At 58.8% G+C, this 27,782-nt stretch overlaps 4 protein-coding genes across 10 annotated transcripts; 3 read left to right on the top strand and 1 right to left on the bottom strand.

Annotated features, from left to right (window-relative positions):
• The first annotated feature begins 1,496 nt into the window (after positions 1 to 1,496).
• HDGF (heparin binding growth factor) lies at positions 1,497 to 10,760 on the top strand. 3 transcript variants are annotated; one of them, XM_028090287.2, is made up of 6 exons: positions 1,497 to 1,789; positions 7,629 to 7,705; positions 7,821 to 7,959; positions 8,594 to 8,779; positions 9,045 to 9,286; positions 9,471 to 10,760. In XM_028090287.2, the coding sequence occupies exons 1-6, from the start codon at positions 1,703 to 1,705 to the stop codon at positions 9,475 to 9,477; spliced, it is 738 nt and encodes a 245-aa protein (XP_027946088.1). In that variant the 5' UTR covers positions 1,497 to 1,702; the 3' UTR covers positions 9,478 to 10,760. The 3 variants fall into 3 exon arrangements, with proteins under 3 accessions (XP_027946088.1, XP_027946089.1, XP_027946090.1); XM_028090288.2 differs by lacking the exon at positions 1,497 to 1,789 and adding an exon at positions 1,997 to 2,118; XM_028090289.2 differs by lacking the exon at positions 1,497 to 1,789 and adding an exon at positions 2,200 to 2,325.
• Positions 10,761 to 11,476: 716 nt separating this feature from the next.
• On the top strand, positions 11,477 to 15,211 carry MRPL24 (mitochondrial ribosomal protein L24). 3 transcript variants are annotated; one of them, XM_088016853.1, is made up of 6 exons: positions 11,477 to 11,570; positions 13,712 to 14,056; positions 14,139 to 14,234; positions 14,390 to 14,493; positions 14,745 to 14,875; positions 14,977 to 15,211. In XM_088016853.1, the coding sequence occupies exons 2-6, from the start codon at positions 13,874 to 13,876 to the stop codon at positions 15,111 to 15,113; spliced, it is 651 nt and encodes a 216-aa protein (XP_087872979.1). In that variant the 5' UTR covers positions 11,477 to 11,570; positions 13,712 to 13,873; the 3' UTR covers positions 15,114 to 15,211. The 3 variants fall into 3 exon arrangements, with proteins under 3 accessions (XP_087872979.1, XP_027946093.1, XP_027946092.1); XM_028090292.2 differs by lacking the exon at positions 11,477 to 11,570 and adding an exon at positions 11,620 to 11,696; XM_028090291.2 differs by lacking the exon at positions 11,477 to 11,570 and adding an exon at positions 11,703 to 12,046.
• Positions 15,212 to 15,503: 292 nt separating this feature from the next.
• On the bottom strand, positions 15,504 to 21,846 carry METTL25B (methyltransferase like 25B). 2 transcript variants are annotated; one of them, XM_028090279.2, is made up of 8 exons: positions 21,484 to 21,846; positions 18,917 to 19,041; positions 18,588 to 18,780; positions 18,075 to 18,137; positions 17,700 to 17,843; positions 16,747 to 17,228; positions 16,146 to 16,330; positions 15,504 to 15,767 (listed from the first exon to the last, which is right to left on the bottom strand). In XM_028090279.2, exons 1-8 carry the CDS (start codon positions 21,592 to 21,594, stop codon positions 15,646 to 15,648), a joined length of 1,425 nt encoding a protein of 474 aa, XP_027946080.1. In that variant the 5' UTR covers positions 21,595 to 21,846; the 3' UTR covers positions 15,504 to 15,645. The 2 variants fall into 2 exon arrangements, with proteins under 2 accessions (XP_027946080.1, XP_027946082.1); XM_028090281.2 differs by having other exon boundaries at positions 15,675 to 15,784; positions 21,484 to 21,688.
• A 202-nt stretch (positions 21,847 to 22,048) lies between these two features.
• On the top strand, positions 22,049 to 27,406 carry ISG20L2 (interferon stimulated exonuclease gene 20 like 2). Of its 2 annotated transcripts, XM_028090286.2 has the most exons (4): positions 22,049 to 22,156; positions 22,757 to 23,605; positions 25,677 to 25,877; positions 26,511 to 27,406. In XM_028090286.2, exons 2-4 carry the CDS (start codon positions 22,874 to 22,876, stop codon positions 26,622 to 26,624), a joined length of 1,047 nt encoding a protein of 348 aa, XP_027946087.1. In that variant the 5' UTR covers positions 22,049 to 22,156; positions 22,757 to 22,873; the 3' UTR covers positions 26,625 to 27,406. The 2 variants fall into 2 exon arrangements, with proteins under 2 accessions (XP_027946087.1, XP_027946086.1); XM_028090285.2 differs by lacking the exon at positions 22,049 to 22,156 and having other exon boundaries at positions 22,163 to 23,605.
• Positions 27,407 to 27,782: the final 376 nt, after the last annotated feature.

The raw sequence follows: 27,782 nt of genomic DNA, 5'->3' as shown, positions 1-27,782 counted from the left end.
TTGCTATTGAAACAAATCGACAAGTCTGTGGCTGAGGCCATGCCTGGCTCTTTTATTGCAACAGGGGTGTCCCTTTGTGCCAGCAGCGCTTGTGGACAGGGCCAGAGGGACTCCTATCACAAGGGGAAATTACGCTGAGAGGTCACACTGTTATAAAGGCAAAACCTGTGAAACGCTTTGCCATAAGGACATAACGTATAAGGACAGCCAGCCAATACGAAAGACTGTAGGGAGCGGCCACCCCATGCCTCCCATGGATGTCGGCAGGGCAGGAACAGTACCCCCTCTTACCCCTGAGGAAACTGACTCAGGGAAGTTCAAGGGTCCCTGTTCTCAGGAGCAGCATGTGGACCTGGGCCTTTTGGCTACATCCTGCGCTTCCGTGCAGGGAGGCTTTGCATATGCTTTGAAGTGGATCAGGAAACTCGTGGGAAGAAAAGCATGCATGCGTATTTTACCTACTCAAATCCAGAATATCCAGTTGCAAAATTTTAAGGATCTGGAAGTGCTGTAAGAGATCTAAATATCTTATTTCCAAGAGATCATAGGTGTCTGGATTTCATCAAATCCAAGATCAACAGTGACAGCAAATCAAAAAAGTAATCACAGTAGTTGTTTGGCTTAATGGGAAGAGACCTGAGTTCAAGTTTGGGCTCCACCACTTGTCAACCTAGAAACTTGGCTCAATCTGGAATCCCGCAAAATCATTCACTCTTTAACGCCCAGCTTCAAGTCACCACCTTTGTGAAGCCTTCCCAGATTCTGCCCCAGTACCCCCCCGCCCCTGGGGGAGTGCCCGGCTCCCCAGTCTTCACGATTTGCTTTATTGACGGTTTGGGATTTATTGGCATTGTGCGGTGTCTTCCCCAAAGGGCTCATCTTTGCGGACTTAGCGGGTGGCGGAGCCCAGATCGCTTTTGCCAGGGAGCAGCGCCCACAACGTGACCGCTTTGTGCCCCAACCCCTCGGACACCTCCCGGGTCCCAAACTCGGGCTTCTCCCCTCCGCCGAGGCCGCTCAGACCCCCGGGTGTCTGCACGTCGGTGACCCGCGAGCACTGGGGGACACAGAGGGGGCGGAGGGCAGGGAGAGCCCGCGCCCACACGGGTACCCGCGGCTGCGTCGGGCACCGCGTGCGAGCGCCCCCCGGACCAGGGGAGGGGCGCCAGGCCGCTCCGTCCAGCCGGGCGCAAGCTCCTCCCGGCGGGCGTGCGGGCGGGCGCCCCCCGACAGCCGCACACAAAGCCCGTTCGGCGAGCTCGGCGCTCGGCTCCTCACGCCTGTGCGGCCGCGCGCCGCCGGGCGGCCCCGGGTTGGGCGTCGGGCCGCGGCAGGCCCGGGGCGTCGAGCGCCGCGCGCATCGAACCGGCGCGGGAGGGGGAGGGGAGCGGGGGAGCGGGGGAGGAGGGGGAGGGGGCCGGCGGGGGAGGAGGAAGAGGCCTCGCGCCGAGGAGGGAGCAATTGAATTTCAAACACAAACAACCGCACGAGCGCGCAGCACCGCGCCGCTGCATCCGCGCCCGCCCCGTCCGAGCGGCGCGGGCGCACAGCCGTGGCCGCGCCGGAGCTGGGGCCGGGGGCCGCCATCGAGGCGGGGGCCGCGCGAGGGCCGGAGCGCAGCGGCGCCGCCACCGCCGCGCGCGCAAACTTGGGCTCACGCTCGCCGGCGCGGCGCGGAGCCCGGGGCGCCCGGAGCCCCGCCATGTCGCGCTCCAACCGGCAGAAGGAGTACAAGTGCGGGGACCTGGTGTTCGCCAAGATGAAGGGCTACCCGCACTGGCCGGCCCGGGTGAGCAGCGCGGCCCGCCGCCCCGGCCCCGGGCTGGGTTGCGTAACACCCGAGAGGACGCGGGCGCCCCGCGCGGAGGGGCGCGGGCGGGGGGCGGCCGAGTCCCCGACTCGCTGCGAGCGCCTCCGCGCCCCCCCCCGCCGGTTACATAATGGTGGGGGCGGGGGAGCGCGGCGTCAGCGCGGGGGCCCCCCGAGCGCGGCGGCGTGGGGCGCGCGGCCTGGGCTGGGGCCGTCGGGAACCCCTCCCGGGCGCCCGGGGACCCCCTTAGAGACCCCCGGTGTCGTCTCTAATCGGTGCCCCGGGTCAGACCCTTCTCGGACCGGAAGGTAGCAGGAGGGTCCCAGCCCGGTGAGGGATATGTGGAGGCGGAGTTCGCATCTGGAAAACTTTGGTTTGGGGCGGCGGTGAGAGGTCTGAAGTTGGGAGGGTCGAGGAATGAATGTTTGGGGGCGGCGTAAGACGGGAATCTACCTGCTCGGAAATTATCCGCCAGAACCCTTCGCAGCCCCACAAATATATTCCTCTATACGCTGGTAATTCAGAAGGGGGGCTGAGGGTGGCAGGGCCCCGGGAGGCCGGGAAGTGCCGTCCAGGCTGCCTCATCCTGAAGGTGGGGGGAGCCCCAGCTGCTCCCCCCCAGATAGGATCCTCCCGCCACAACGGCCCAGTCTGCCATGTGGTTGAGTTAGCCCGCCAATATGAGGGCCTGCCCCCCCTCCCCAGCACCTGGCCAGGTGGGAGGGTGGGGCCCAAAAGCCCAACCTGGTGTGTTCATCATGTTTCCCCTAAGGACTAGGTCGGCTCGAGTAAGGAGGGAGGGCGGAGGGAGGTTGCTGGAAGAGGTCGGGGGTGTCACGCGGGGGGGGGGGGGGGCAGGGCAGTACCTCTGGCAACTTACTTCAAAGTTGGTCTGGAGAGGCCTTTGGAATTGGGTGCGGGTCTGACTCTGTCCCCTAGAGGTAGGACTCAGGAGAACCAAATAGGGCAGAGAGTAGAGGGTGGAGGGGGTTTTCCAGGCGAGGGGACCAAGTGCAGAATTGCCTTTAGGTTGCTCTCCACGTGAGTCTGTGTCTTTATCTGCCACAGACCCTGCTCTGGGCCTGCGAAGTTGCCCCAGGGTCCACTTAGGCCATTCCTCACTCTGTACCCTCTCCTGAGGAGTGTGCTTCATCCCATATCCTTTGAGCTCCTTGTTCCCTGACAGTTCTAGATGTCCAGCCTCTGAGTGGGAATGCAGTACAGGGAGAAGTGAAGTGGGGCTCTCCCAGCTTCTAGGGCCTCCTAAGAGCCTGGGCCTGGTGTGTGTGGGGGGCGGTTGGAAGCAGCGGGGGGGAAGCAGCCACCTGGCCTGGTGTGTGCCTGGTGTATGTGGTGTGTGAACACTCGTACTTTACCCTGCACCTTTGATCCATCTGGCTTCTTGGCCCGGACGACAAGGCCCTGTTGGGCAGGGCAAGAACTGAACCCAGGTCTCTACTGCTCCTACCTGCTGGGGGTGGGACAAAGTCCGGAGGCTGGCCCAGGCCCCAGGGAATGGCAGCTGGAATGTGGGTTGCAGGGAAGCCTTTCCGCATCAGGGAAGAGGGAGGGGGACACAGATGGGCCCACGCCGGCCCCTGGCCCCGGTGAGGTAGAGCTTCAGGGTGAGGCAGCACCTGGGACTGGGGAATCCCTTCCTGTCTTGTCTTCACCCTGGACCTCCAGCACAGAAGGTGGGGACAGGGAGGCAGTGTCTTTGCAGTGTCTTCCTTTTGAGGCCTGGACCTTTGAGATAAAAGTTAGGCTTGGGGAGGGGAGGTCAGATTGGATCGCAAGGAGGCACCACCCTTTGCCTGTCCTCCGGCTTTTGTGACGTCTGGGGGATGGTACACCCAAGGCTCTTAGCTCCCAGATGGGTCCCCCTTGCATGCCAAAAGCACAGACAGATCCCAGCGTCCCATGGTGAATGTTGGGATGCTGCCTTAGCCCCTAGAGTGGCAGAGTCTGAAGGGGCCTGGCCCCTCCTGAGAGGGAGGAGGCTTGGGGGTTCTCATGGATGGCCCCACTTCATCTAGTAGAATCCTGAGCCATGGTGAAGGCCCCTGCTTCTGGGGAGGGTGGCTGACTGCGGGTGAGGCTGGAACAGCTCAGTGCCTGGAGAGGCCCAGCCAGAGGGGCCACGTGGTCGGCAAGACCTGCCTGGAGTGTAGGGTGACTCCATCTTAACCTTCTCCTTTCCCTCTTTCTCTTGCTTGACTTCTTGGGGGATCTCCAAGCACTTAACAGTTAACCTCCAAGACTCAGGGATTTTTCCCTCCCAGGTTCCTTCCTCGTCTCTCTGCTTCCTGTTTCACAATCCCAGAAAACCTGAGCAGCCAGAGGGCCTCACCCAGCTTTCCTCCCCCTTCCCCCCCTCCCCCACGGCCAGGCACCACCTTCTCTTTTCTGAGTCTTGGGCTTGCCACACTTTCCCGGCCACAACTGTCTCCTGCCCCAGATTTTCCGGTTCCTGGGTCAGGTCGGGCCTGGCCCTGGGTGTGGTGGTCAGAACCCTGGCTGGCACTCCAAGCGGGTTTAGCCTTCCCTGCTGCCTTCCTTCATGTGGGCCAGTGGCCCTGGGCTCGGCCTTGGTCTGAGGCTGGTGTTCGGTCGGTGTTCAGTCCTCTCCCGCCTTCCTCACCTGGGAGCTTCAGTTCCGTCGTCAGACCCTGGGGTGGCCCTGGGCTCAGGGAGGACGGCGATTCACGTGCTTGGCTCTGCGTGATGGAGCCAGGCAAATGCAGAGGGCCGGGCCGGAGTGGAGGGGCCCCGGCCTGGGAGAATTGACCTTCTGGCTTTGTGGAGTGGCTGAGAATTGGCAGAGCCCCCTCCCCTGTTGGCCAGTGGTTGGGGGGGGTGTGCGGTGGGGTCCCTAGCCCTCCTCTCGCCCCACCCTGACCCACTTAGCTTTGACTCACTTGTTCTGAGTCACAGCCTGGATATAAAGGCACCGCCTGGGAGACATGTGTCTGTATTGGGGGTACAGGCCTCCCCTGAGACCTCACGTCCTCTATGTGGAGGAAGAACCGCCCTTTGCTTCGAAACGGAGAAAGGACGTTTCCTTTGTAGCTTGAAGGAAGGGCTTTTTCCCCTTTTGAGGTGAGGGCCTGGGACTTGCATTAAGTGAAAGGAGCACCCCTCTCCTGGCACCTCCCCCCAGGTACCTCCAGTCAAGGGGAGGCAGGGGGCGGGTGACCCTTTTGGGGTAGATGCCCATCTGCCCGGGCCCCTGGCTTCCCTCTTTCCTCCAGACCCACCCTTTATTTGGCGAGAAGTCAGCAGGGCGGGTATATCTGGCGTGTCTTTCTATTTTTAATTCCCATCCATTCTTTTGTTTGTCCTCCGCCCCTGAGGCTGGGCAGCTGGTGGCCTCCTGGGTCCCCTGTCACATCGTTCAGCTGCCTCTGGGTTTGCTGTCCATGGTTTCCCATGGCCCTGTGGTTGGGAGCAGCCCTGCTGGGGCTGTGCTCCTGGAGAGAACTTCCTGGCCGCTGGTCTCTGACCCTTCACTCACCCCACCCCCTTCCTGAGCCTCAGTTTCTTCCTTTCAGCCCATGAGCCTATTAACGCCCTGGCTCAGGTATGGGTGCCAGGAATGCAGAGCTCAGGGTTCCCTGCTGTGCTCCCAGCCCTGCCCCTTGTTTCTGGGGCTGAGATCCATGGAGAAGAGGCCTAGGCCTTCTGCTATTGTACCCAGCCTGTCTCCTGGGACCTCTAAGCCCTGGAGGTTCGCATTTTGCTTTTTGCTTGACCCCCTCTGAGAGGAGGGTGGGGAGCTAGCTGGTCACCAGACCCAGGTGTCCGGGCCGAGGACTGACTCCTCCGCCTGCACCCCAAGTCTGGCTTCCTGAGGAAGGCCTGGGCCCTCCAGCCCTGGCTGTGGTTTCTAGCACAGCCTGGGACCCAGGTGCCAGACGCCAGGCTGGGGGTGGGGTGGGGTGTGTTTAGTGTCCCCTCCTCCCCAATCCAGAGAGAGGGCTTGGGGGGAGGGGTGGTCACATTCCTGATTGCTGAGTGGCCCCGGGGGCGGGGTGGGTTGTCATGGCGATGGGGATCCTGTTTGTGGGGGGGAACTGCATGCCTTTCCACCCCCTGCTCTCACACCCCAACCTCCTGGTCATGGGGAGGGCCCAGTTGGTGTTGGGCCTTCCTGGGGGGAGGGGCCGGACCTCTGTCCCAGAGGCCACAGGGCAAGGGGGGAGGGGCCCAGGAACCTGAAGACTCCATGCCTGGAGCAAGATGCCCCTCAGATTCTTGCCCAGGGCTCCACCCCCTCTTCTGGGTGGGTCTCAGTGGGTTTGCAACCACCCAGCCTCTCCGTCTCCCCAGGTCCCCAGGTCAGGTGCTGCGTCCCAGTCTCTGTGTTAGTCAGTGCCTTACTCTGGCTTGTCTCTGTCCTATCTGCGCCTGGGGCCCCGGGCAACATGGCCACCTGGCCTGTGTCCGGCGGGAAGCCGGGCTGCTGGGCTGCTGCAAGTGTTGCTGGGAGTTGTAGTCCCCCCCGCCCCCAGCTCAGCTGGGCCTGGGTTTCCAGGACCTGGGCTTCCAGGACCTGGGCTTCCAGGACCTGATCTGGGGAGGCTGCTGGGGTCACTGCCTGTCCATTTCCCTGACCGCACACCTCTGCACCTTCCCCACCACGGCACTCCTCGTCCCCCAGAACATGGGGGGGGCAGGGGGGTCAAGTCAGGAAACCAACTCAGACCCTCACTAACTTCCCCTGTCATTTGGGGGCCCTGTTTCCTCATCTGTAAAACAAGAGTGCCTGACTGCACCCACAGGCTTTCAGAGTGTTCCCCCCCCCCCCGAGGCCTTTGGCGTTGCTTCGGAGAGGGGTGTCGGATAGGCAGCCCTTTGGCCTTCCCTGTCCACCGGAGCAGTCTGCCTTTACCTGTCTCTTAGCTTCCTTCAGCGGATCTTTCTTGTGAGCCTACTGTATGCTAGGCCCCGAACGGGGTGGGGGGTGGGTACGGACAGACCTGCTCTCAGATCTCGGGGCAGGTGTAAGCCAGAGCCCACACAGGCAGCGTTCAGATGCTCACGCGGGTGACTGTAACACGGGTGCTCTGAAGGAGAGGGGCTGAGCCTTCTGTGGGGGGCCGGCTGGGCTGGGGTGGGAAGGCCCACCGGGACCGAGCGAGTGTGGGAGACCAGAGGCCGGTGTGGCTGGAGCGGGGAGGAGGAGGGCAGCATACGGCTGAGGAGGAGAGCTGGTGCCGTGGGCTGGGTTACTGGCCAGGCTGTACCCATTTAACCCTTCCCCGCCCTACGACTTCAGTACCATGGCACTCTCCGTTTTACAGATGGGGTAACAGGTTAAGGACAGTTGAGCAAGTCGCCTCAGGTCATCCAGGTATATTGGTGGCAGTGTGGGGATTCAGGCCTTGATGCTCCGGAGGAGGTGATCGGGTGGGCACTCTAGTGAGCGGAACCTGGAAGGTTTTGAGCAGAGGGAGAAGTGCTCCAGGCAGCACTTGGAAGGCCCCCCCCCCGGCTGCCGTGGGGGTGGTAGCTTGTAGGCGGGCTGTAGTCCAGTGAGCCCAAGGGGACAGGTGACCCTGGTTGGGCTGGGGTAACGGGCCCGCAGAACAAGTGCCGTCCCGCCCATCGTGGAGAGGGGCCGACTCCAGGTTTCTGCTGGGCTTAATGTCTGACTTTGAACAAAGTTCCGCTGCTAAGAAGGGTTTAAACACCACCTGGGGTATCTCCCGGGTCCCCCTCAGTCTGGTTTTACACGAATGTGTCTTGGAGGCCGGCCTCGGCCCCAGATTCGTGACCTCAGGACTCCACTTACTCGCTTCCCTCATCTTGCTCCCAGATTGACGAGATGCCTGAGGCCGCCGTGAAATCCACAGCCAACAAGTACCAAGTCTTTTTTTTCGGGACCCATGAGACGTGAGTGAGGGGCTGTAGGTGGGGCAGGCCAGAGGCCGTGCTGGTGCCCCTTCCCCTGGGGCTTCGAAGCTCAGGCAGCGAGGGCTCCAGAGCACAGTCTCCCATCTCTCCCCAGGGCATTCCTGGGCCCCAAAGACCTCTTCCCATACGAGGAGTCCAAGGAGAAGTTCGGCAAGCCCAACAAGAGGAAAGGCTTCAGCGAGGGGCTGTGGGAGATCGAGAACAACCCCACCGTCAAGGCCTCGGGCTACCAGGTGAGCAGCTGTCCACCCCAGAGACCCCCCTGGGAAGCAGGTGTGGCCACTGTCTCCGGGGCCCACAGGGCTGGGGATGCTTAGCCTTCAGGAATGGGGCTGGGAGACCAGGGTTTTCAGGGCAGGAGCTCCTGGGGTGGGGGTGGGGGGCCCTGCAGGAGGGGCTGGGGTCGCAGGGGGTGGTGTGTGGTGCGGGGGCAAGGAGAGGACAGAGGCGGTAAGTGGGGACAGCCCTTTATGGGGCCTAGTGTGAGTGTAGGACTTGGCCTTAACTCTTTCCACAAAGGCTTCCAGGAGGAGGTGCTCGTGAGCCGGGCAGGATGAGGCGGGAGGGTGGGGGGCGGGGGTCGGCGGGGAAAGGGTCCCAGCTCCCTTCGGGAGAAGTTGACCCGAGGTTTTGCCTCCTGCTCCAGCCCTCCCCCCTCCTGCACAGAGCCCTGCCTGCCCGGCCAGTGGGTTTAGCCCGGGGCTAATCCGCCAGAGGTGGGTCTCAAATCACTCGTGAGACTGGGCACCTGGGGGGTGGGCGGGGGCGAGGTGGGAGAAGGAAGGAGTGAGTGGCCGCGGGTGGGTCTGGGGAGGGGCCCCGCAGGCCGCGCTGGTGCCACTCAGCCTCTGCCGTCTCTGCGCGCAGTCCACCCCGAAGAAGAGCTCGGTGGACGAGCCCGAGCCCGAGCCCGAAGCCACGGAGGGGGATGACGACGGGAAGGGGAGCGCCGAGGGCAGCAGTGACGAGGAAGGGAAGCTGGTCATCGACGAGCCGGCCAAGGAGAAGAACGAGAAGGGGGCACTGAAGAGGAGAGCCGGGGACGTGCTGGAGGTAGCTGAGCGCCACCTGGGGCCGCGGGGCAGGGCGGCGGGTGGGGGCAGCTGCTCCTCCTTCACTGACGTCTCGATCTGGGGGAGACCAGCTCCTAGTCTGGGGTCCCTAGGGGCGCTTCAGCTGGCAGACGGCCGGGGAAGTGGACTATGGGTGTGCCCAGGAAGGAGCCCCTCTGAAAGTGGGGGGGGGGGGGGGACTGCTAGGTGGCTGGTGTCCTCCCTCTCCAGCCTCAGCTGGCCTCGTCTCTGTCAATCCTACGTAGGACTCCCCTAAGCGCCCCAAGGAGGCAGAAGACCCCGAAGGGGAGGAGAAGGAGGTAGCCCCCTTGGAGGGCGAGAGGCCCCTCCCCGTGGAGGTGGAGAAGAACAGCACCCCCTCTGAGCCCAGCTCTGGCCGGGGTCCTCCTCAGGAGGAGGAGGAGGAGGAGGAGGAGGAGGAGGAGGAGGAGGAGGAAGAGGCTGCCAAGGAAGATGCTGAGGCCCCAGGCATCAGAGATCATGAGAGGTGAGGGTGCCCCCTGCCCTGAGGCAGCTGGGGGGGGGGCCCAGCCAGCTGTGGAGAGGAGGAGGAGGAGGTGGGCCTGCCGCAGAGGCGGGGTGGGCTCTCCCAGGAGACTGGCACTGGCTGGGGTGTGGCCAGCGCAAGGCCGCGCCCATAACCCCCTCTCCCCTCCAACCCTCCCCCGCAGCCTGTAGCCACCAATGTTTCAAGAGGAGCCCCCGCCCCGTTCCTGCTGCTGTCTGGGTGCTACTGGGGAAACTGGCCATGGCCTGCAAACTGGGAACCCCTCCCCCCCTCCCCCCTGCTGTCCGCTTCCATTGATTCTCCCCACTCCAAGCCCAGCCCCTGGAGATGAACCTGGCCCTCACCTCCATGTTCCCAACACCCCTGTGATCCGAGTCAGGGCTCTGTCTTCTGCTTCATGGGCTGAGATGAGACCATTGTGTCCCTCCCTGCCTGGAGCTGTTTCTGAGGGATCTGCTGGGGCCTGGACTGGCTGTTTCCACCTCCTGACACCTCCTCCGTCCCCCCCCCCCCCCCCCAGCATCCTGGACTTCTGGGTTAGCTGGGATCAGAGGTAGGAGTGGAAAGGATGGAGAATAAACAGCAGGGTGGGCTTCTGGGCCTCGGAGGGGCAATCTTCAAATTGGGGAGGGGGGTGGGCAGGAGGATGGCATCTTGCACTGATGTCCCTTCCTCCCATACCTGTTGCCCCAGCTGCCTAGATTCAGGGAAAGTGGGACGGCTTGTGGGGGAGGTGCTCCCTTCCATGAATCCTTGATGATTAACAGCACCCTTCTTCCTTTTGCTGACCCCAGGAGTTCTGGGAGTTGTAGTTGATCATCAAAAGACCGGGGCCTCCCGAGATCGGAAGGGTTGGCTTCACCCAGCTAGGGTGGGAGCGTTGAGTATCTGTCCGCCCTTGATCTCTGCCCTGGGGAGACCCCTAGCTGCCCTTTCCCCACGTGCTCAAGGCCAGCCTACAGTCACATATGTCACCCAGACGTTAAGGAAAAGACACATTTTTTAGGAAATGTTTTTAATAAAAGAAAATTACAAAAAAAAAATTTTTGAAGACCCCTATCCCTTTGTGTGCCCTCCTCCCCCTCACTCCTTCCCCACTGTGGCCCCCATTTCTGAGGTGCACTGGGAGGCTCCCCTTCTATTTGGGGTTTGATGACTTTTCTTTTTGTAGCGCTGGGGCTTTGGTGTTCCTTCTCGTGTCATTTCCCATTCACATCCCCCACCTGGTCTCCTCAGTGTCGTCAGCCGACCCGAAACCCACTGAGAGGACAGGGAAAGAAGTGCCCTCGCCCAGCCTCTCGCGCGGTCTCTCTGCCTCTCTCCAGTCTCCTGTCTCCCCCTCGCCCCTCTCCCTTGGGCTCTGATGAAAAATTGCTGACTGTAGCTTTGGTTGTTTAGCTATGAAAACAGTAGACAATTTCAGTTCTAGGAAAATAAAACCCGTTGATTACTAGATTGGATCTTGACTATTTCTTGGGGGGAGGTTGTTGGTGAACTGGAGGGGTGGGACGGGGAACCGAATGCAGTGGCCCCCTCTCGGATGGAGGTGGGTGGTGCCAGCCTCTCTGCTCTGGCAAAGTTGGCACGAACTGCACCCCTCAGTCCACTCCCGCCAGCCGCTGGGGAACACAGCTCACCCCACGGTCACCCGGGAGGCCTCAGAGCGGAGGCTTGCTCCAGAAGGCGGGGAGCGATGCTGCTGCCACGGGTCAGAGCTAGGGGTGCCCCCCACCCGTAAGTGGTGGGGAAGGGCCGGGAGGCTGGCAGCGTGGGCTGCTCCCACGACCCCGAGTTGCGTGGAGGGGCCGGAGCAGGTCATCTCCCGTGCCTCCCGTGCCTCCCCTCCCAGAGCTGACATTTTGTGACAAGCTCATCAACTTGCCTTGGAAGGGCCCACGTTTCACCCCTTCCTGCGGAAGCCCTAGGGCAGTTTCGTAATCTGCCCTGGCCCCCTACTGCAGACTGGGGCGCGCGGGGAAAGGACTCGCCGCAGCCCAGCCTGGAAACGGAGGCCCTCTGCTCCGAAGAGGAAGCCGCAACCCCTATAAAATGGAGCCCTCCTCTCTGGAAACTACAATTCCCAGCGGCCCCCACGCAGAGCGCGCGAGGGAACGGGCCGGGCGCTGAAGCCTATCCCGCCATGCCTTCAACTCCCAACGTGCCTCTCGGTGTTCTTACGCTTCCTGATTACCTACCCGACCAAATTTCCTGTTTCCAGCTGGCTTCGTAGCGGCGGACTACAACTCCCAGCTTGCAGAGCGAGGTTGGTTTGAGCGTCCCCTCTGCATTTGGACTACATTTCCCAGAAAGCCGAGGGACCGGGGGGAGGGGGGGACAGCGTGCTCAGGGCGCCGGTGCGGGCGGCGCGGCTACGCGGCGGGAAGCGGAGGTGAGCGTGCGGTACCCAGGTGGTGGTGACCTCGCTGGGCTCGCCCGGGAGCCGGGGTCGGGAAGGGCTTTCGTTTGCCCCGGCCGTGGCTCAGTCGGCTGCTTGGAGCGTGTGGGTGCTGAAGACTGCTGGAGCCCGCCGCGCAAGCACCCCGAGGACAGCCCCTCCAGGGTGTGCAGGAGAGGAGGGCAGCGTCCAGGGGGCTGGCTTCTGGGGTCTCCTCCCGGAGCTGCAAACCGAGAGTGGCTGAGGCCGGGACCTCTCGCAGCGATCCGGCGGGTTTCCTCATCTGCGGAACCGACCCTGTGGTTCTCGCACCTGTCAGCTTCCTTCCCAGGGCGGCGGCGGCGGTGAGGTTCCCCGCATTCGGTCTGTCAATGGAGCTGTGCTCCCAAGCGTGTGTTGGATCTGCATGGGAACATTGAGGCCGACGTTAATTGAGGAGAGCGTTAGGCGTTGTCTTTTTCATATTGAGAAGTATAAAGAAAAATGACTGACGGTTCAGATAAACCAGTTCCAATTTGGTTTTTCTCCCCCCAACGCGCATAGTTGGAAAAGATGGAAAGGAACCGCGCCCCCAAACAGTTACCTCGCCCCAAACAAGCCCTGGGGCTCTTTCCTTCGCATAAATATTTAAGTCTGTGCCAGAATATATGTACTTTTAATTTGCCTAAACGACATACCATTCACATTATTCTGTACTTTGCTTTGTTAAAACATTGAAAGTAAAACTGTAAAGTTTTTTTTTTAAATAGATCTATCAGCACATTATTCGTTTTTTTTCTTTAAGATTTTATTTATTTATTTGACAGAGAGAGATACAGCAAGAGAGGGAACACAAGCAGGGGGAGTGGGAGAGGGAGAAGCAGGCCTCCCGCCGAGCAGGGAGCCTGATGCGGGGCTCGATCCCAGGACCCTGGGATCATGACCTGAGCTGAAGGCAGACGCTTAACGACTTGAGCCACCCAGGCGCCCCAAGAGTGCACTTTATTTGTATTTTGAAGTTAGACTTCATTCTTAGCTATAAAATATGATTAACGATCCCTGCTCCATCCTTTCCCCCTCCCCCCTTTTTAAAAAAGATTTATGTGTTTATTAGATCGAGAATGTGCACCGAGGGAGAAAAAGAGAAAATCCCTCCCCGCTGATTGTGGAGTCAAATGCAGGGCTCGGTCTTATAGCCCTGAGACCATGACCTGAACCAAAATCAAAGAGTCAGACGCTTCACTGACTAACTGCCACCCAGGTGCCCCCTCCATCCCTTTCCTTTAGTGCATGATGCAAGAAAGCCGCGTGGCGCCTGGCAGGTAGCAAGTGCTCGATAAGTGGAAGCGCATGACGATTTTTGCCTCAGTTCTCTCATCATCAGCCCACTGACTTAGTCCATCATCCAAAATTGGGAGGCTTCCAGTACATACTTAGTTGGGAAATCCAGGACTCCATAATCCTAGTCTGGCTCTGGGGCCTTTTCCTTTAGAAAAGAAGCTGTCTTAGGGAGGAGAAGTGCTTATTTCCCGAATGAGTTTAGGAACTGGAAGTGGTATAGGGACATTTTAATTCCATTTTTTCCCTATGTTTTGCCTTGTAACTGCCTGCCCCTTGGCCTTGTGCCACTGGTTTGTTCCCCTTACCTGTGTGTTTCCTATGCTGCTGTTTGTGCGAGTATCTAATAACTGTTACTGAGTATCTACTGTGTGCCAAGCCCTGCTTGGATCTGCTGGACTCAGGGGTAAACTAGATGGCATGGTTCCTGGCCTGGGGGAACTTTTTGGACTTTGAGGTCAGATACATGTGGGTTTGAACTTCAGTTCTCACATAGTAGCTTTATGACCATGGGCAAGTCACTGAACCTCAGTTAAAGTCCTTCTTCATCTGTAAAGTGGAGATAACATTTTGTAGGGATTCAATGCGATGCATCTAGCAATGGACTGAGTATAAAAAAATATTCCTTCTTTGCCCACTTGTTTCTGTCTACTCTGTTTTCGTTTTTTAATTTTTTATTTTTTTAACAATAGGCTCCACACCCACTGCGGGGCTTGAACTCAGGACCCTGAGATTAAGAGTCACATGCTCTCCTGACTGAGCCAGCCAGGAGCCCCTCTATCCATCTACTTCAGAGCTGACTAGGAAGGTTTCTGGATCTTCCCTGGCCAGGGGATTTCTCCCGGCCTCCAGCCATGCGTCTCTCTGCCCTGCTGGCCTTGGCTTCCAAGGTCACTCTGCCCCGAGACTACCGCTATGGGATGAGCCGCCCAGGCTCTCTTGCAGACAGGAGGAAGAACCCTCCAGGGACCAGGCGGCGCCGGGTGGCTGTGGAACCCATCTCTGATGAAGAATGGCATCTGTTCTGTGGGGACACGGTGAGAGCCTCGGGTGGGATGGAGTGGCGGGGGGCTCCCGGGCAAGGATCCCCCACTCCCTGACCCACATGTCTTCCTGCAGGTGGAGGTTCTCAAAGGCAAGGATGCTGGGAAGCAAGGCAAAGTAGTTCAAGTCATCCGGCAGCGCAACTGGGTGGTCCTGGAGGGACTGAATACAGTGAGTGGAGAGAGTTGGGGCTTCTCAGGAAGCTGTCCCGTCACTCTGCACAGAGAGCAGCCTGGGGAGGGAGGAGACAAGCTGCAGGGGCAGTGATGCAGCTGACGGCTCTGCTGTCCCCTGGGGCTGAACGCGACCACCTTTCTTTTGGACAGCACTACCGCTATGTTGGCAAGACCGAGGAGTACCGGGGAACCATGATCCCTAGCGAAGCGCCCTTGCTCCACAACCAGGTCAAACTTGTGGACCCTGTGGACAGGCAAGCACATGGGGCCCCGGTCAGAGGGTTTCCCACCCTGCGCATCTGCGTAGGTGCTGAGCACATTTATACAAAAGGAACGGTGGGTTGCAGTCTTTGGAAGTTGAAAGGGGCCGTTCATCTGATGGACACGATGTACAGATGGAACGGCGACAAGATGGTGACTTTAATGTTTTCAGCCATTGACTTTTGGGTGGAACGCAGCAGGAAGGCCTGGTTCCCATGCTGGGTTTCTCTCTTCCATCCACTAGGAAACCCACTGAGGTGGAATGGAGATTCACGGAGGCAGGAGAGCGGGTACGTGTCTCCTCAAGATCAGGAAGAATTATCCCCAAACCTGATTTTCCCAGAGCTGATGGCGTCGTCCCTGAAACATGGACCGGTGAGACAGGCTGAGGGGCAGGAAGGCGGGCTGGGGGTGGTAGGAGTGGGAGTGAGGGGTGTTGAGAAGCCCTCCCACCCGTCTTTCCTCCGGCTCAACAGATGGTCCCAAAGACACCTCGGTGGAAGATGCTCTAAAAAGAACCTATGTGCCCTGTTTAAAGACACTGGAGGAAGAGGTGATGGAGGCCATGGGGATCCAGGAGACTCGGAGACACAAGAAGGTCTACTGGTATTGAACCTGGGGGCGTAGCCTCTCCCCTCCTTGTCTTCACCTTGAAGGCCAGGGCTGCCTCTTCTCCAGACCCCAATAAAGAGCCACGAGTCTTCCCCTGCAGCTGTTGTCTTCCGGTAGGTGGGCATGCCTGACCCCGGCACACCGTTTCTGGGATTGAAGGAAGGGGCATCTGCACTCACGTAGTGACAGAGCCTGGATGGAAGTTCGCCAGCCTTCCCCGGGGCAGGGCCTGCAGGTGCTGGGAGGGAGACCCGTGAGTAATGGGGTGTTACCCGCTAGGGAGGGTGGTAGGGGTGGGGGGTGTGAGGCCCAGCTGTGGCATCTCTGCAGCATCTTAGTAGGGAGGCTGCACATCCATCCTTCTCTATACTGACTGGTAATGGCAGGGAAATGAAGATTTCACTTATTTAATAAATTAAAAATAAATTTTTACATCATATCACATTAACACATGGAGAAATCAGGGTTCCAGGGATAGAGATTGGTGGTTCTCTGGGTGAGTGTGATGCCTGGGTGGTCTCAGATGGGGTTTGTCAGCTGTGTTCAGTCTCTAGAAGAGAGAAGGCTTCACCCAGGGGCCTCTTCGTAGCCACCAGAACCAGGTTTCTGGGAGAGAGCTCAGGACTAAAGATGGGCAGGAGTTCAGCATGGAAGCCTAGGAGAAAGGCAGGGCTATTCAAAAAGAAACAGAGACACTCTCAGCCACTCCCTGCCTAGTCTGTGGGTACAGCCCCTGTTCCCCATGGGGGAGGCCTCAGGGTATCTAAGGAGACCCAGTTCTCCACCAGGAATGGGGTGCCCACTGTAGGTTCTCGATGCCCAGGGTTCTGGCTTAAAATGCAGCTCAGGGATGGGAGTCCAATTCAGTAGGAATCTGCACTGACCTGTCTCCCACCCCACAGCTGACTGGCTGGAGAATCACTGCAGGGAGGAACCCAGGCTGCCTGGCAGCTGTCGGGGCTGGGGGCCTGGAGGAAGAACCTCAGAACTCCAGCCCCACCCACCCAGGGTCCCCAATGTAGGCCACCCTCACCCTGCTCCTGAAGGTGGAGCAGCCGGTCCAACAGAATCAGCGTCTCCACTAGTGGGGCAAGAAGCAGGGCCAGGCTGAAGAAGGCCACCACTCGGTTCTCCTGGGCCTGGTGGGCCCGAAGGGCAGCCAGATTCAGCGGCAGCTGGGGGTCCAGCCCCACCCGCTGGAGCCCCCGCTGCACGTATCTGTGGGGTCAGCCACAGACAGTACTCAGTTTGGTTCCAGGAACCCGCACCGCCCACTCAAAACCGTCCATTCCTAATTCGATTGCAACTTTGCTTCATGTGCTACCCTAGGATGCATTTTCAAACATTTCTCTGGCTGTGAGTTGTCTGTCCAATTGCAAATTAACCGCAAAATTTCTTTTCAGCCAGATCTGTCCAATTATTTAGCTATATTTTCAGCATTTGAAAAACTTGATAGTACCCAGATAGGAGAACGACATCTCCCTTCTAAAGAAATTTTGAGAAGCTGCCCCGAGACTTCAACATCAACCCCCTGGGCACGTTTAGAACTTCGTTGAGATAAGCCAACAAGTGAGGCTGGGGGGGAAATCAGGCGGTGAAGCCCCCTCTCCACCCCCCGCCTCCCCCAGCCTCACTCTTCAATCTTGAGCTCGTGGACCCTGGGGATCCCCTGCACGCCGGGCCGCCGAAGCTCAGGCCGGGCCCCCCGGATGACGGTCTCCAGTGCTGCACGGTAGCAGTGGGTGCGGAGGCCAGGGCCCGCTTTCTGTAGCCGCTTGGCGTACTCCTCCAGGGCGTGGCAGGCTCCCTCCCGAAGCCGGTAGGGCAGCTCGCAGCCTGGCAGCCCGGCCACCCACTGACTCAGCGGGTAGCCGCCGGGGTCACTCAACTTCATGTAGCAGCAGCCCACCGAGGCCAGTGCCACCACCTCGGGGCAGGAGAAGTGCCTCAGCAGGGCGACGCTCAGGTCCCCGCACGCATGGAGCCCTGTCAGCAGCAAGCGGGCCCCACTCTGGGGCAGGGTCTCCAGGGGAAGCAGCAGCTCCTCGCACAGGGCCGTGGGCTCCACCCACCTAACCACGTGGTGTGGCGAGTGGCGAGGGCCCGCGTGGACCGCCTGTGGAGGCAGGGCGGAACAAAGGCAAGTGGGAAGTCTTTCTGCTGTCCCCATGCCACCTGAGGTCACAGGACAGGATGTGTCCTCTGCCTTCCTTCCCAAGGAGGGGGAGAAGCTGGGGACCGAGACAGCTGGGCCTTGAATCAGGAGACAGGCTGAGCCCTGGGGCCCCTCATGGGGAACCACAAACCTCCTCCCCGAGTCCCAGTGCCCTCGTCCGTTAGGAGCCTGGTACCTGACCGGCCACTTGGCAGGTGGTGGGGAAAACACTGTGGAAAGCACTTGGTAACTAGAAAGTGCCTTTAGGATGTGAGGAGGCTCTGGCGAAAGGGGGCTCTCGGGCAAGGGGCAGCAGGATTAGAGACGACACCATCTCAATCGCAGAAACTGAGGAGTGGGTCCAGCTTCGGTGCCCCATTCCAGCCAACTGGACCTCGCCCGCAGCCCCGGCTGCAGGGAAAACTGGCCTACCTGTGGGTGCCTCTTCTCCTCTTTCTCCAGAGCCTGCAGGAGCTCCTGATCCAGGCGCTGGGCTCTCTCCACCAGTCTCTGATCCCCTTCAATGCTCTTCACCATCAGCCCCAGCCCCAGGGACATGAATCGGGAGAGATGGCCCTGGAGTCACGAGAGGGAGGACAGAGACAGCCCTGTTCAGTGCCCCCTCCGCTGTCAGCCTCCCACCATCAGGAAGTCGCCCAGGCCCCCAGACGGCTTATCTGCCAACTTCCACCACTCCTCAGCACCTGCTTCCCGGGGCCTGTGGCCTCGTAACCTGCCTCCAGCTTTCTATCCCTGCAATTCAAAAAAAGAAACCCCAAGCCCCAGAATACCAGGGGTCTGACTCACCTGGCCTGAACCTATATCCACAACCTGGGTGCAGCCTGTGAGGTCACTCAGCTTCTTCACCAACTACAAGAGGAGGGACAAAGTTCTCCTGGCTACTGGCAGTTGGCTCCCAGAGCAAACACCCACAGTGAGGGTGGAGGAGCTGCAGGTGGCGGGGGAGGATGGCGAGGGGGGGCCACGGGGGAGACAGGACATACGGAAACCAAGAGGGAGGGTGCTGACCCCAGGCTCAAGCTCCTCTCCTCACTCCTCTCAGCATGAACAAGGAGAGGAGCCCCCACCGTGAAGCCCAGAGCGGATGATGGAGGTGGAAAACGGGAAGAAGACAGTGATTTGGACACAGCCACCAACCAACCCATCAAAAGGACAAACACACAACACAAAAAGCTGCAGCACTGAGATATAATTATCGTATGCCTGCCGAGGCTGGTCCTGCGGGTGACAGAAGATGCTCACGTCCTGGTAACCCACAGCGCTTGCTCCCAGATGCCACCTGAATGCCAGCCATCTCACCTCTCCCAGCCTCCGGATCTCGTGCTGCTTCTTGGGCCTCACGTGTTTCCGGAATGGAGCTGTCAGGCGGGAGCTCTGGCTGGGGTTCTCCAGGAACTCGGAAGGGGTTTGAAACCCAGGTGTCCGGGTAAAGGCCAGGGCACAGGCTGTGGACTTCAGGGCCAGCAGAGAGAGTGGCCACACCGACCTGTACCTGTGACAGGCCGGCCCGGGACCCCAGTGAATAGCTCCATTGCATCCTGACCGCACCAGTCTGCAACCCAGGAAGCCCGGGGGTGACTCTGAGCCTGAGGCCCACCAGGAGGGCCCGGGGACCCTCTTGCCCATACCTGACCACTTCCCCTTCCCCGGGCATCCCCAGCAGCTGTGTGGCCAGCTGTGGCGGGTTCAGTCCGTCCAGTGCTTCCTGCCATGAGCGAGGGAGTGTTCTCCACAGGTCGTCCGTGAAGAATTCCTGCAGGAGCAGGGGAGAAGCAGTCTGGTCACTGCCCTCCCCACTCCTCCCTGCCCATCCCAGTCACCGCTCTCTGAAGCCGGACTCCATCAACCCCCCTTGGGGCCCAGGCGGCATTCTGGACACGCCTCTCCTTGCAGCACTTCCCCTGCCCGCTGCTCTGTGTGTTCCCTCCACACAACGGTGCCTTCACCTGGGCATCCCCAAAAGTGCAGTGACTGGCCTGTCGTATCAGCACGTTGCCATTTAACACTCCACCATTATGTGCACTGGACACTTTACGTGCCAGACACTGTATGTGACAGAATGCGTTTTTATTCATGCGTTTGTTCATCACCCACTCTGGAGCTCTGGTCACTCACCAAGCTCTAGTCTAGGCGCAGAGGATACAAGGAACCAGAGAGACAAGATTCTTCTTCTCACAAAGTTTACATAAAAAAGGTAATTTCAGGTAACATCAAATGCCACATAGACACTAAAACCCTGACGAAACAGTAACATGATGGAGTTTGAGAGAATGCTACTTCGAGGGCGCAACAGGGAAGACTTGTCTGAGGGGCTGGCTCTTGAGCTGAGACGTGAACGACAAATTCACAACAGCAGATAAGAAAGGCCAGGCGGTACCTGCTGGAGGGGGGCAGCTGTGGCAATGCGGGGGTCAGAGTACAAACTGGCAGTTATAAAATAAATAGATCACAGAGATGTACGGCAGAGTGACTGTAGCTAATAATACTGTATTGCGTATTTGAAAGTTGGCAAACATAGATCTTAAAAGTTTTCATCCAAAAAAGGGGAGAGGGGTGCCTGGGTGGCTCAATCAGTTAAGTGTCTGCCTTCGGCTCAGGTCATGATCCCAGGGTCCTGGGATCAAACCCCGCATCAGGCTCCCTGCTCAGCGGGAAGCCTGCTTCTCCCTTTCACTCTCCCTCTGTGCTCCCTACCCCCCCCCAATAAATAAATAAAGTCTTAAAAAAATTCAGGTAATAGCACTTATAAAATACTTTAATATGCCAGGTGCTGTCCAAAACATTTTCCACATATTAATGCATTTAATCTTCAAACAACCCTGTAAGTACTAGCTTACCTCCTATTTTACAAATAAGGAGACTGACACACAGCAATTCAGTAAGTTGTCCAAGTCAAAAAGCTAGTAAGTAGCAAAGCTGGAATCTGAAACCAACTCCACTCTAGTTCTTGCTCTTAACCACTTTGTTCTACTGCCTTCCCGTGGAGGAAGACATTCCAGGCACACTAGTAAGTGCAAAGGCCCAGGTGCCCGCCATGTTTGTAGAACAGAAATCAGGTCAGTATAGGTTTGGAAAGGGAATGTGGGAGAACCAAAGTGACGGTCTTCACGAGGCAGCAGAGGACGGATCGTGCAGCGCTTTCTAGGTAACAGTAAGAACTTAAGATTTCATCAAAGTACCCAGGAAGCAAGGCAGTGTCTTGATCAGATTTACTTTTTTTTTAAGATTTTGTCAGCGACAGAGAGAGAGAGCACAAGCAGGGCGAGCGGCAGGCAGAGGGAGAAGCCGACTCCCTACTGAGCAAGGAACCCGATGTGGGACTCAATCCCAGGACGCTGGGATCACGACCTCGCCACTTAACCGACTGAGCCACCAAGGCGTCCCTTACTTTTTTTTTTTTTTTTAAAGTAAACTCTACACCCAACGTGAGGCTCAAACTTACTACTCTACCACCGACCCAGCCAGGCGCCCCTCATCAGATTTACATTTTAAAGAGATCAATCAGGCAGCTTTATGAAGAAATGGTTATGGAAAAGTAGACACAGAGATCAGTTGGGAAGTGGTCCAGGAGCGAGAGGATGGTGGCTTCGCCCTGGGGGGTAGCGATGGAGATGGAAACCAATGGGTGAATTTGATATCTATTCTGCAGGTAGAGCTAAGGGAAGGACTGGACTGTACATCAATGAAGGAGGAAGCCGAATCAAGGATGCTTCTGGGTTTTGGGGCTGGACGAGTCAGTGGATACTGGTGCCATTCATACATCACCTCATTTATTCCCCACCGTGAGCCTTCAGACAGGGGTGACTATTACAGCTGAGAAACCCGGGCTAGGAGGAGTTTCTTTAAACGCCTAAGGCTGACCCTGTAAGGGAGGCAATAAGTCAGTGGACTCCAAAGCTCTAACAGCCCATTACACTGCTGAACCGGGGATTTAGCCAAAGCTTGGGTGATTCTGGAACACCTCGCGTGTTCCTAGGAGAGCTCAACGTAGCCGCGTCCACGCGTTTTACTTTGGACGTGGGTAGGTGAGAGAAACCACCCGGAGGTTAGGAATATTAAAATGTATGTCAACCGAAAAGCAAAGGGGGGGATGGTTCCTTTTTTGCACAGACGCATCGAGGAGCGGGCAGAAGCCACCTCTCCGGATTCTGCGCCTGCTGTGCGCACCCAGCCCACCGCACCCCCGTGGCCTCACGATGATGTAGGCGTCCAGGATGGAGCGGTAGCGCGCCAGCACACGGGTGAGGTTCACAGCCAGCTGCTTCCTCTGCTCCAGAGAGAGACCGCGCGCGGAGACGCCCGGCATCCCTGGCGGCAGCGGCGGCGTCGGCAACGAGAGCGCGCTGCGCGGGGACGGAACCCGCGGGGCTCCCGCACCCCCGGCGCCCCTTCCCCGGCCGGCTGGGGCGGAAGACGGGACGCTCCCCCTGACGTCACAGGTCGCGACGCGGCGCGGCGTGGGCGCACACGTGGGGCGGGGCGCCGCGCAGTACGTCACAGAGGCGTGCCGCGACGCCGAGGCCCGCCCCTCCCCGCGCAGTTCCCTCCTCCCCCGGAAGTGAGGCCGGTCCCGCGTGCGGCGTTTCTCGCGGGGCGCGGCCTCCCCACCTTCGAGTTGTACCCCCACGGGGTTAGAGGGGCCGGGGAGCGCATCCTGCCCCCGCCGCCCCCCACGCCGCCGCCGCCGCCGCCGCTCACGCGCTTGGAGTCCCTGGCCTCGCTCCCGGAGGCGGGGGCGCTGCGGGCCCGCGCACGCCGGCCCCCGGCGCGGTCCAATCCGCGCGCCTGCCGGCCCGGGCCTAGCCGGCGCGCGCCGACTTCCGCATCCGGCTCCGGGCGCTTCCGCTCTTAGCGGGGCCCTTTGGGAGGTAGGTGTGGGCGCGAGGGCCGCTGTCCGTGGCGGGGACCCCCCCCTCACCTCGGCGTACTCGCCGAGGTAGGCGGCCCCCAGCCTCGGTTCCCCGGCGGATATGTGTTGGTCAGAGGGCCTGTCTCGGGAGCAGGGCTGGGGTGAGATGCTTGCGGAGGGTCCCCCCCGGCCTGGAGCCGAGGGAGCCGCGCGGGGGGTGCCAGGGTAATCCAGAGGCCCTGGGGGCCGGCCCCGCCACTGCTGGCGAGCACACTTAGATCTCCCCTCCCTGGGCGGATGATGGAGCTCCCCTGTTCTGGCTTTCCAGGCTCAGAGTTGGAGCTGGTTGGCCCTACAGCCCACTCAGTTTCCGAATGAGACTGAGCTCGGGAGAGGGCAGGTGACCCTTGTCAAGACCGTACAGCTGATGAATTGTGGGGCCGCGCCGGAATCCAGGCTTCCTGGCTCAGACAGTGCTCCTAACATCATTTCACATTACAGTTTCATTCCCACTCTGGGCAGTCGCTCTGATGTCTTTCCAACCTTAAGCCCCACGCAGATGGGTCTTATTGTTTACCAGGCCTGCGGGCTCGGTTATCAGGATCACTTTCTTCCCCAGGGTGTACTCCAGATCTCCAGATGTCGGCCTGTGGGGTTCAACAGAGGATGAGTCCTCTGTCTTTCTGTCACCAGTAAGCCACTCTTCCCACCTGCTTTCCCGCCATCCACTGTCCTCATGTCTACCTTACTCCTCAATCTGGATTTTGGTGAACCTCCCCCCAAAAAAGCATTTGAGGGGAATGCCAAGCACCGCAAATTTGTCAGGAAGCGGCGGCTCTTGGAACGGAGAGGCTTTCTGAATAAGAAGAACCAGCCCCCGAGCAAGGCGCCTAAGCTGCACTCAGAACCTCCAAAGAAAGGGGAGACTTCTAGCGTGGATGGCACTTGGAAGGTGTCTCTCCTTCCAAAAAAGAAGACCGTTTCCTCCAGCAGTGGACCAGAGCAGTCCCTGGACAAGAAGGCTGCAGTGCCGTGGCTGACCCCTGCTCCTGCACAGAAGGCCGGGTCTGCAGTGGCTAAGGTGGATTTGCTGGGGGAGTTCCAGAGTGCCCTTCCAAAGATTAGGAGCCACCCAACTCGCCCCCACAAGAAGGGCCCCCAGAAGAACCCTACTCAGAAGAATGCCCCGCAGAGCTCCACCCAGTCTCATTCAGACAATAAATGTTCCGGAGCATCCCAGAAGATGCCAAGGAAGATGGTGGCCATTGACTGTGAGATGGTGGGCACAGGACCCAAGGGGCATGTCAGTTCCCTGGCCCGATGTAGCATTGTTAACTACCACGGAGACGTGCTTTATGATGAGTACGTTCTTCCCCCCTGCCACATCGTGGACTACCGGACCAGATGGAGTGGCATCCGGAAGCAGCACATGGTGAATGCTACACCCTTCAAGATCGCCCGGAGCCAGGTGAGAGGCATGGGGTACGCTGGAGGCAGTGAGGTGCAGATCATTTCTCAGCAAGCGAGGTCACCCTAGGAAGGCGCTGAAGGGTCCTGGCGGAGGAAGGGAGGGGGGTGGACTGCCAGATGAAGGGGGCTTCCTGCTGGGGTGAGGCATGGTGAGAGTCCAGAAAGTTAGTTAGCTGCTGTGATGAACTGGGTTAGCTGAGACCTACCTGAGCTCCCAAAATGAATCCTCGTGTGGGGAACTGGGAATCCACACAGAAATAACAGCCGCTGAGGGGCAGAGCAGCAGGTATGAATGGCGAGGGAAAGGGCTCAGTCTGGGAATGCTTTATAGCTGGAGTTTGGGGTTGAGCCCAGAGAGGTGGAGAGGGTTCCCAAGCAAGTGTGGCAAGCTTGGGACGTGGTGGTGGCAGGAGCAGGGTGTTGTGTATACCCGGGACAGATGGCCTGAAGTGGAGGGGATAAAAGACACGGGGCTGGAGTGTCAGGGTTCTCACCTCGCTCACTGAGCACACCTCATGGTGGCCCTGTGCTGGACGCTGGCCCCTGGGAGCACCACAGAGGGACAGGGAAAGGAGGGTGAACCTGGGAGGCGCAGGGAGGAGGTGGAGAGGGAGCCGGCTGGTCTTGGGAGGCCTCCAGAGGGCGTCCGTGGTCCGCGTCTGTCTCTTCAACTCCACATTCTCTGTCTTCTCTGGACACGCTCTGTTCCACGAATTGTGTTCATGCCCTGACAGTTGGAGGAGCTTCGTCACAGGTGAAGGGGCTGGATTTTAGAAAGAACTTGAGAGGAAGGGCTGCAGATTCTGTGCCCCGGGGCACCACTGAGCAGGACTTGGGAGAGGCAGAAGGTGGGTTGGGTCTGAGATCTCAAATCTGCTCAGCTCCAAGGAGAGCTATGTGTTGATTGAACACGCAGTGAAGGTGTTGGTGGACGGTAAATGGCAGTTGCAGTCAGGAGCACGCAGGTACCTAGTTGATTGGACTCCCATCGGGTTTTCATCATAAAGTGCTTCCTGGTGCCCACGCTTGGGTGTGACACTAGGGGGATGTTCAGATGGGTCTGGCCCCTTCTGGGGGCTCCTGTTGGCTCTGCACTGATCATAGGATTATTCTCTTGTTCACAACCTGTTTGGAGCCCTTTGGGGAATGGCCTTCAGAGCTCATGGTATATTCTTTGGTTGTCCTGTCGCTTTAAGATCCTGAAACAGTTGGGTGCCTGGGTGGCTCGGTTGGTTGGGCAACTGCCTTCAGCTCGGGTCATGATCCTGGAGTCCCTGGATGGAGTCCCGCATCGGGCTCCCTGCTCGGCGGGGAGTGTACTTCTCCCTCTGACCCTCCCGCCCCCTCATGTGCTCTCTTTCTCTCTCTCTTATTCTCTGTCTCTAATAAATAAAATCTTTAAAAAAAAAAATCCTGAAATGGTGAGAGGTTACTTGGTCTCAAGACCGGTATGAATAAGGTTTCTGAGCAGCTGGTGAGTAGAGCAGTGGGGCTGACTTTCCTGGCTGCTTGACCGCTTTCCCCTGCAGCCAGAGTCTACAAGTGATTATTAAGTTTTTGTAGCTTGTAGGCCCTTTCAGAGTCTGATGGAAACCACAGACCCCTCCCCACAAAGAAAGCCCATATACATAACTGTTCGTGTGCGACGTGGGCCTTCTCTTACCTCCCTGGAGCCCATCTTTGACTACATTCGTCCAAGCCGTGTGCCTGAGGCCAGCACGTGGGAATGGCTGGAGAAGTTCACGTAGCAAGCCAGAACTGAACTGGATAGTTAGCGAACATCTCACACGTGACTGTGGTTTGGGACTGAGGCAAACTGATCTGTCTTTGGGGTGGAAATTAACGAGAAGATAAGGAACCACTGGTTAAGTCCAAACCGGGTTACAGCCACTTTCACCTCGGGGAGTGGAGATGGCCCTCAGATGGAAGAAACCTTGTGGGAGAGCATGAGGTAGGTGAGCACATGGTGAAGAGAGTCTAGAAGGACCAGTGGCCACGTTGGGCTTCTGGGATGCAGGGGCTCCGCCTGCACGGCCGCCTCACCACCGCGTCCCCTGCTCCCGTTCCAGATCTTGAAGATCCTCACAGGGAAGATAGTGGTGGGCCATGCCATCCACAACGACTTCAAAGCCCTCCAGTACTTCCACCCCAAGTCCCTCACCCGTGACACCTCCCATATTCCCCCCCTCAACCGGAAGGCCGACTGCCCGGAGAATGCCACCATGTCCCTGAAGACTCTCACCAAGAAACTTCTGAACCGGGACATCCAGGTAGTATCTCCCCGGATGCTGCCAGGCCCCCGGCTCAGACCCGGGCGGGGGGAGCTCCTTGCTGCCTCGCTGCAGACTCTAGCCCCAGAATTGCTCTGGGACGTAGATGCAGGCGGCCACACTGATGGGAAGAGCTTTGGACAAAAAGCCCAGTAGTTTCTCCGTCTGTAGTAGGGTAATGGTTCCTGTTCTCTGCCTCGCAGAGCATCCCAGGGGGTGCTTGGGAGAGGGAACAGTCTTCAAGTGCATGCAGAACCCAAGCTGGGAAAAGGAGAAAGCACATCGTGGTGCCCTGAAGAGTCCGCAGTGGGCACCTGGGCCTCTTGTGACACGTTTGCACCGGGAGGAGGGCGGCCTGCCTGGCAGGAGGGCGGGCGCACATCATGTCGAGAGAGGTTGTGGAAGTGGGGAAGGTGCCAGACTCGAGACCTGTCAGTGATCTGGAACGTTGTGTTTGCAGAGCGCAGAACGGACCGGGGTGGACAGGAACCCGGGAGTAGACCCCCCCCCCGAGTTGTAGCATTGCAGGCAGTAACTCAGCAGCAGCATGTTGGGGGGCCAGGGGGAAGCCAGTCGGGAAGGAAAGAAATGGTCTCTTGTGGCTTCACGCTCTTCTCTTCCTCCTGCGTTCAGGTCGGGAAAAGTGGACACTCCTCCGTGGAAGACGCTCAGGCCACCATGGAGCTGTACAAGTTGGTTGAAGTCGAGTGGGAACAGCAGCTGGCCCAGAACCCCCCGAAAGACTAGTGGCAGCAGGGCCGCGGGTGACGTGGGGAGGCAGGGCATGCCGCATGCAGGAGAGCCGGCCGTGGACCCGCGTGCCACCGCAGGCTGCAGTTCTGCCAGCTCGGGGGCAGGAGACGGAGGCTCCGCCCCAGGCTTAATAGTCATTGAAGTTTCACCTCAGGTGTTGTGTCGTGTGTCTGGTTAAGTGTTCCGAGGAAGGAGGAAGCCTCCGCGTCAGAAGCAGCCCTACACTGTTTACCTCTTACACGGTGCTAAGCACAGGTCCCAGGGTGCGGTGCTCCAGCGGGCCTTTGGAGCTTCACGGGGCACCCTGGGCAGTGGAGTTTCCCAAACGGCCTTCTCACCGGGGGGCCACAGGCCCCATCGTATGCCTTTTGTTCTCAAGTAATTAGCAGCACCCTCTTTCACTCTCCGAAGTACCCTGGTTGGATGACAGCATATCCCAGACTCAGCTTTTGGCTCAGAATCTCCACCTAGTCTGTGGTGGTCTGTCGCCCATCCTTCCCACCTTGATCTGCAGAGGATCCATCCCTGGGGAGGTTCAGTTCCCCTTCGGGTTACAAGGCAGTAGAAGTAAGAGCGTGACTTGGAAATCAACTTCTCTGGTTTAGGAAAGCAGTCCCTCTCATAAAGTAATAGAGAATTTATTTAACTTAGGTCCCCCTTAGTAGGTTAAAAAAGAATTTTAAGTGTTTTCATGGTTTTTAGTGTTTTACTTTGTTAAACCAAACCTCTAAAGACTCAAATTATTCCCTCGATAAATGTTTGTAATGGAAGAACAATTGTGTGCTCCTGCTGTTGTTTGAACTTTACATTAAAAAGCTTGGTCACGAGGAGGGGTGCCTGGCTGGCCCAAGGAGAGCATGCAGCTCTTGATCGCGGGAGTTGTGAGTTTAAGCCCCACGCTGGATATAGAGCTTACTTGGGGGGGAGGAATCTTGTCACGAGGTCTTAGGGGCTGTGATTGTGTGAGGGGTTCCCGGATCTCTGTGGACCCCCATTGCTAGAAGTCATCGAGAAGCACTGACCAAGCCTTTGCGTGCAGCCCACGTGCTCTGCTGCCTTGTCCTATCCCTGTCACAAACCGAGCACACCTAAAATGATGCCCCAAACCACTCAGACACCTTCACAGGGGAGGGTATGTGACCAGCAGTGTGA

This window comes from Eumetopias jubatus, unplaced genomic scaffold (assembly GCF_037043125.1).
Source record: "Eumetopias jubatus isolate StellerSeaLion01/CBP00866 unplaced genomic scaffold, mEumJub1_p1.0 scaffold_12, whole genome shotgun sequence".
NCBI lineage: Eukaryota > Metazoa > Chordata > Mammalia > Carnivora > Otariidae > Eumetopias > Eumetopias jubatus.
Note: the sequence above shows the minus strand (reverse complement) of the source record. Positions and strands in the feature narration are given on the sequence as shown.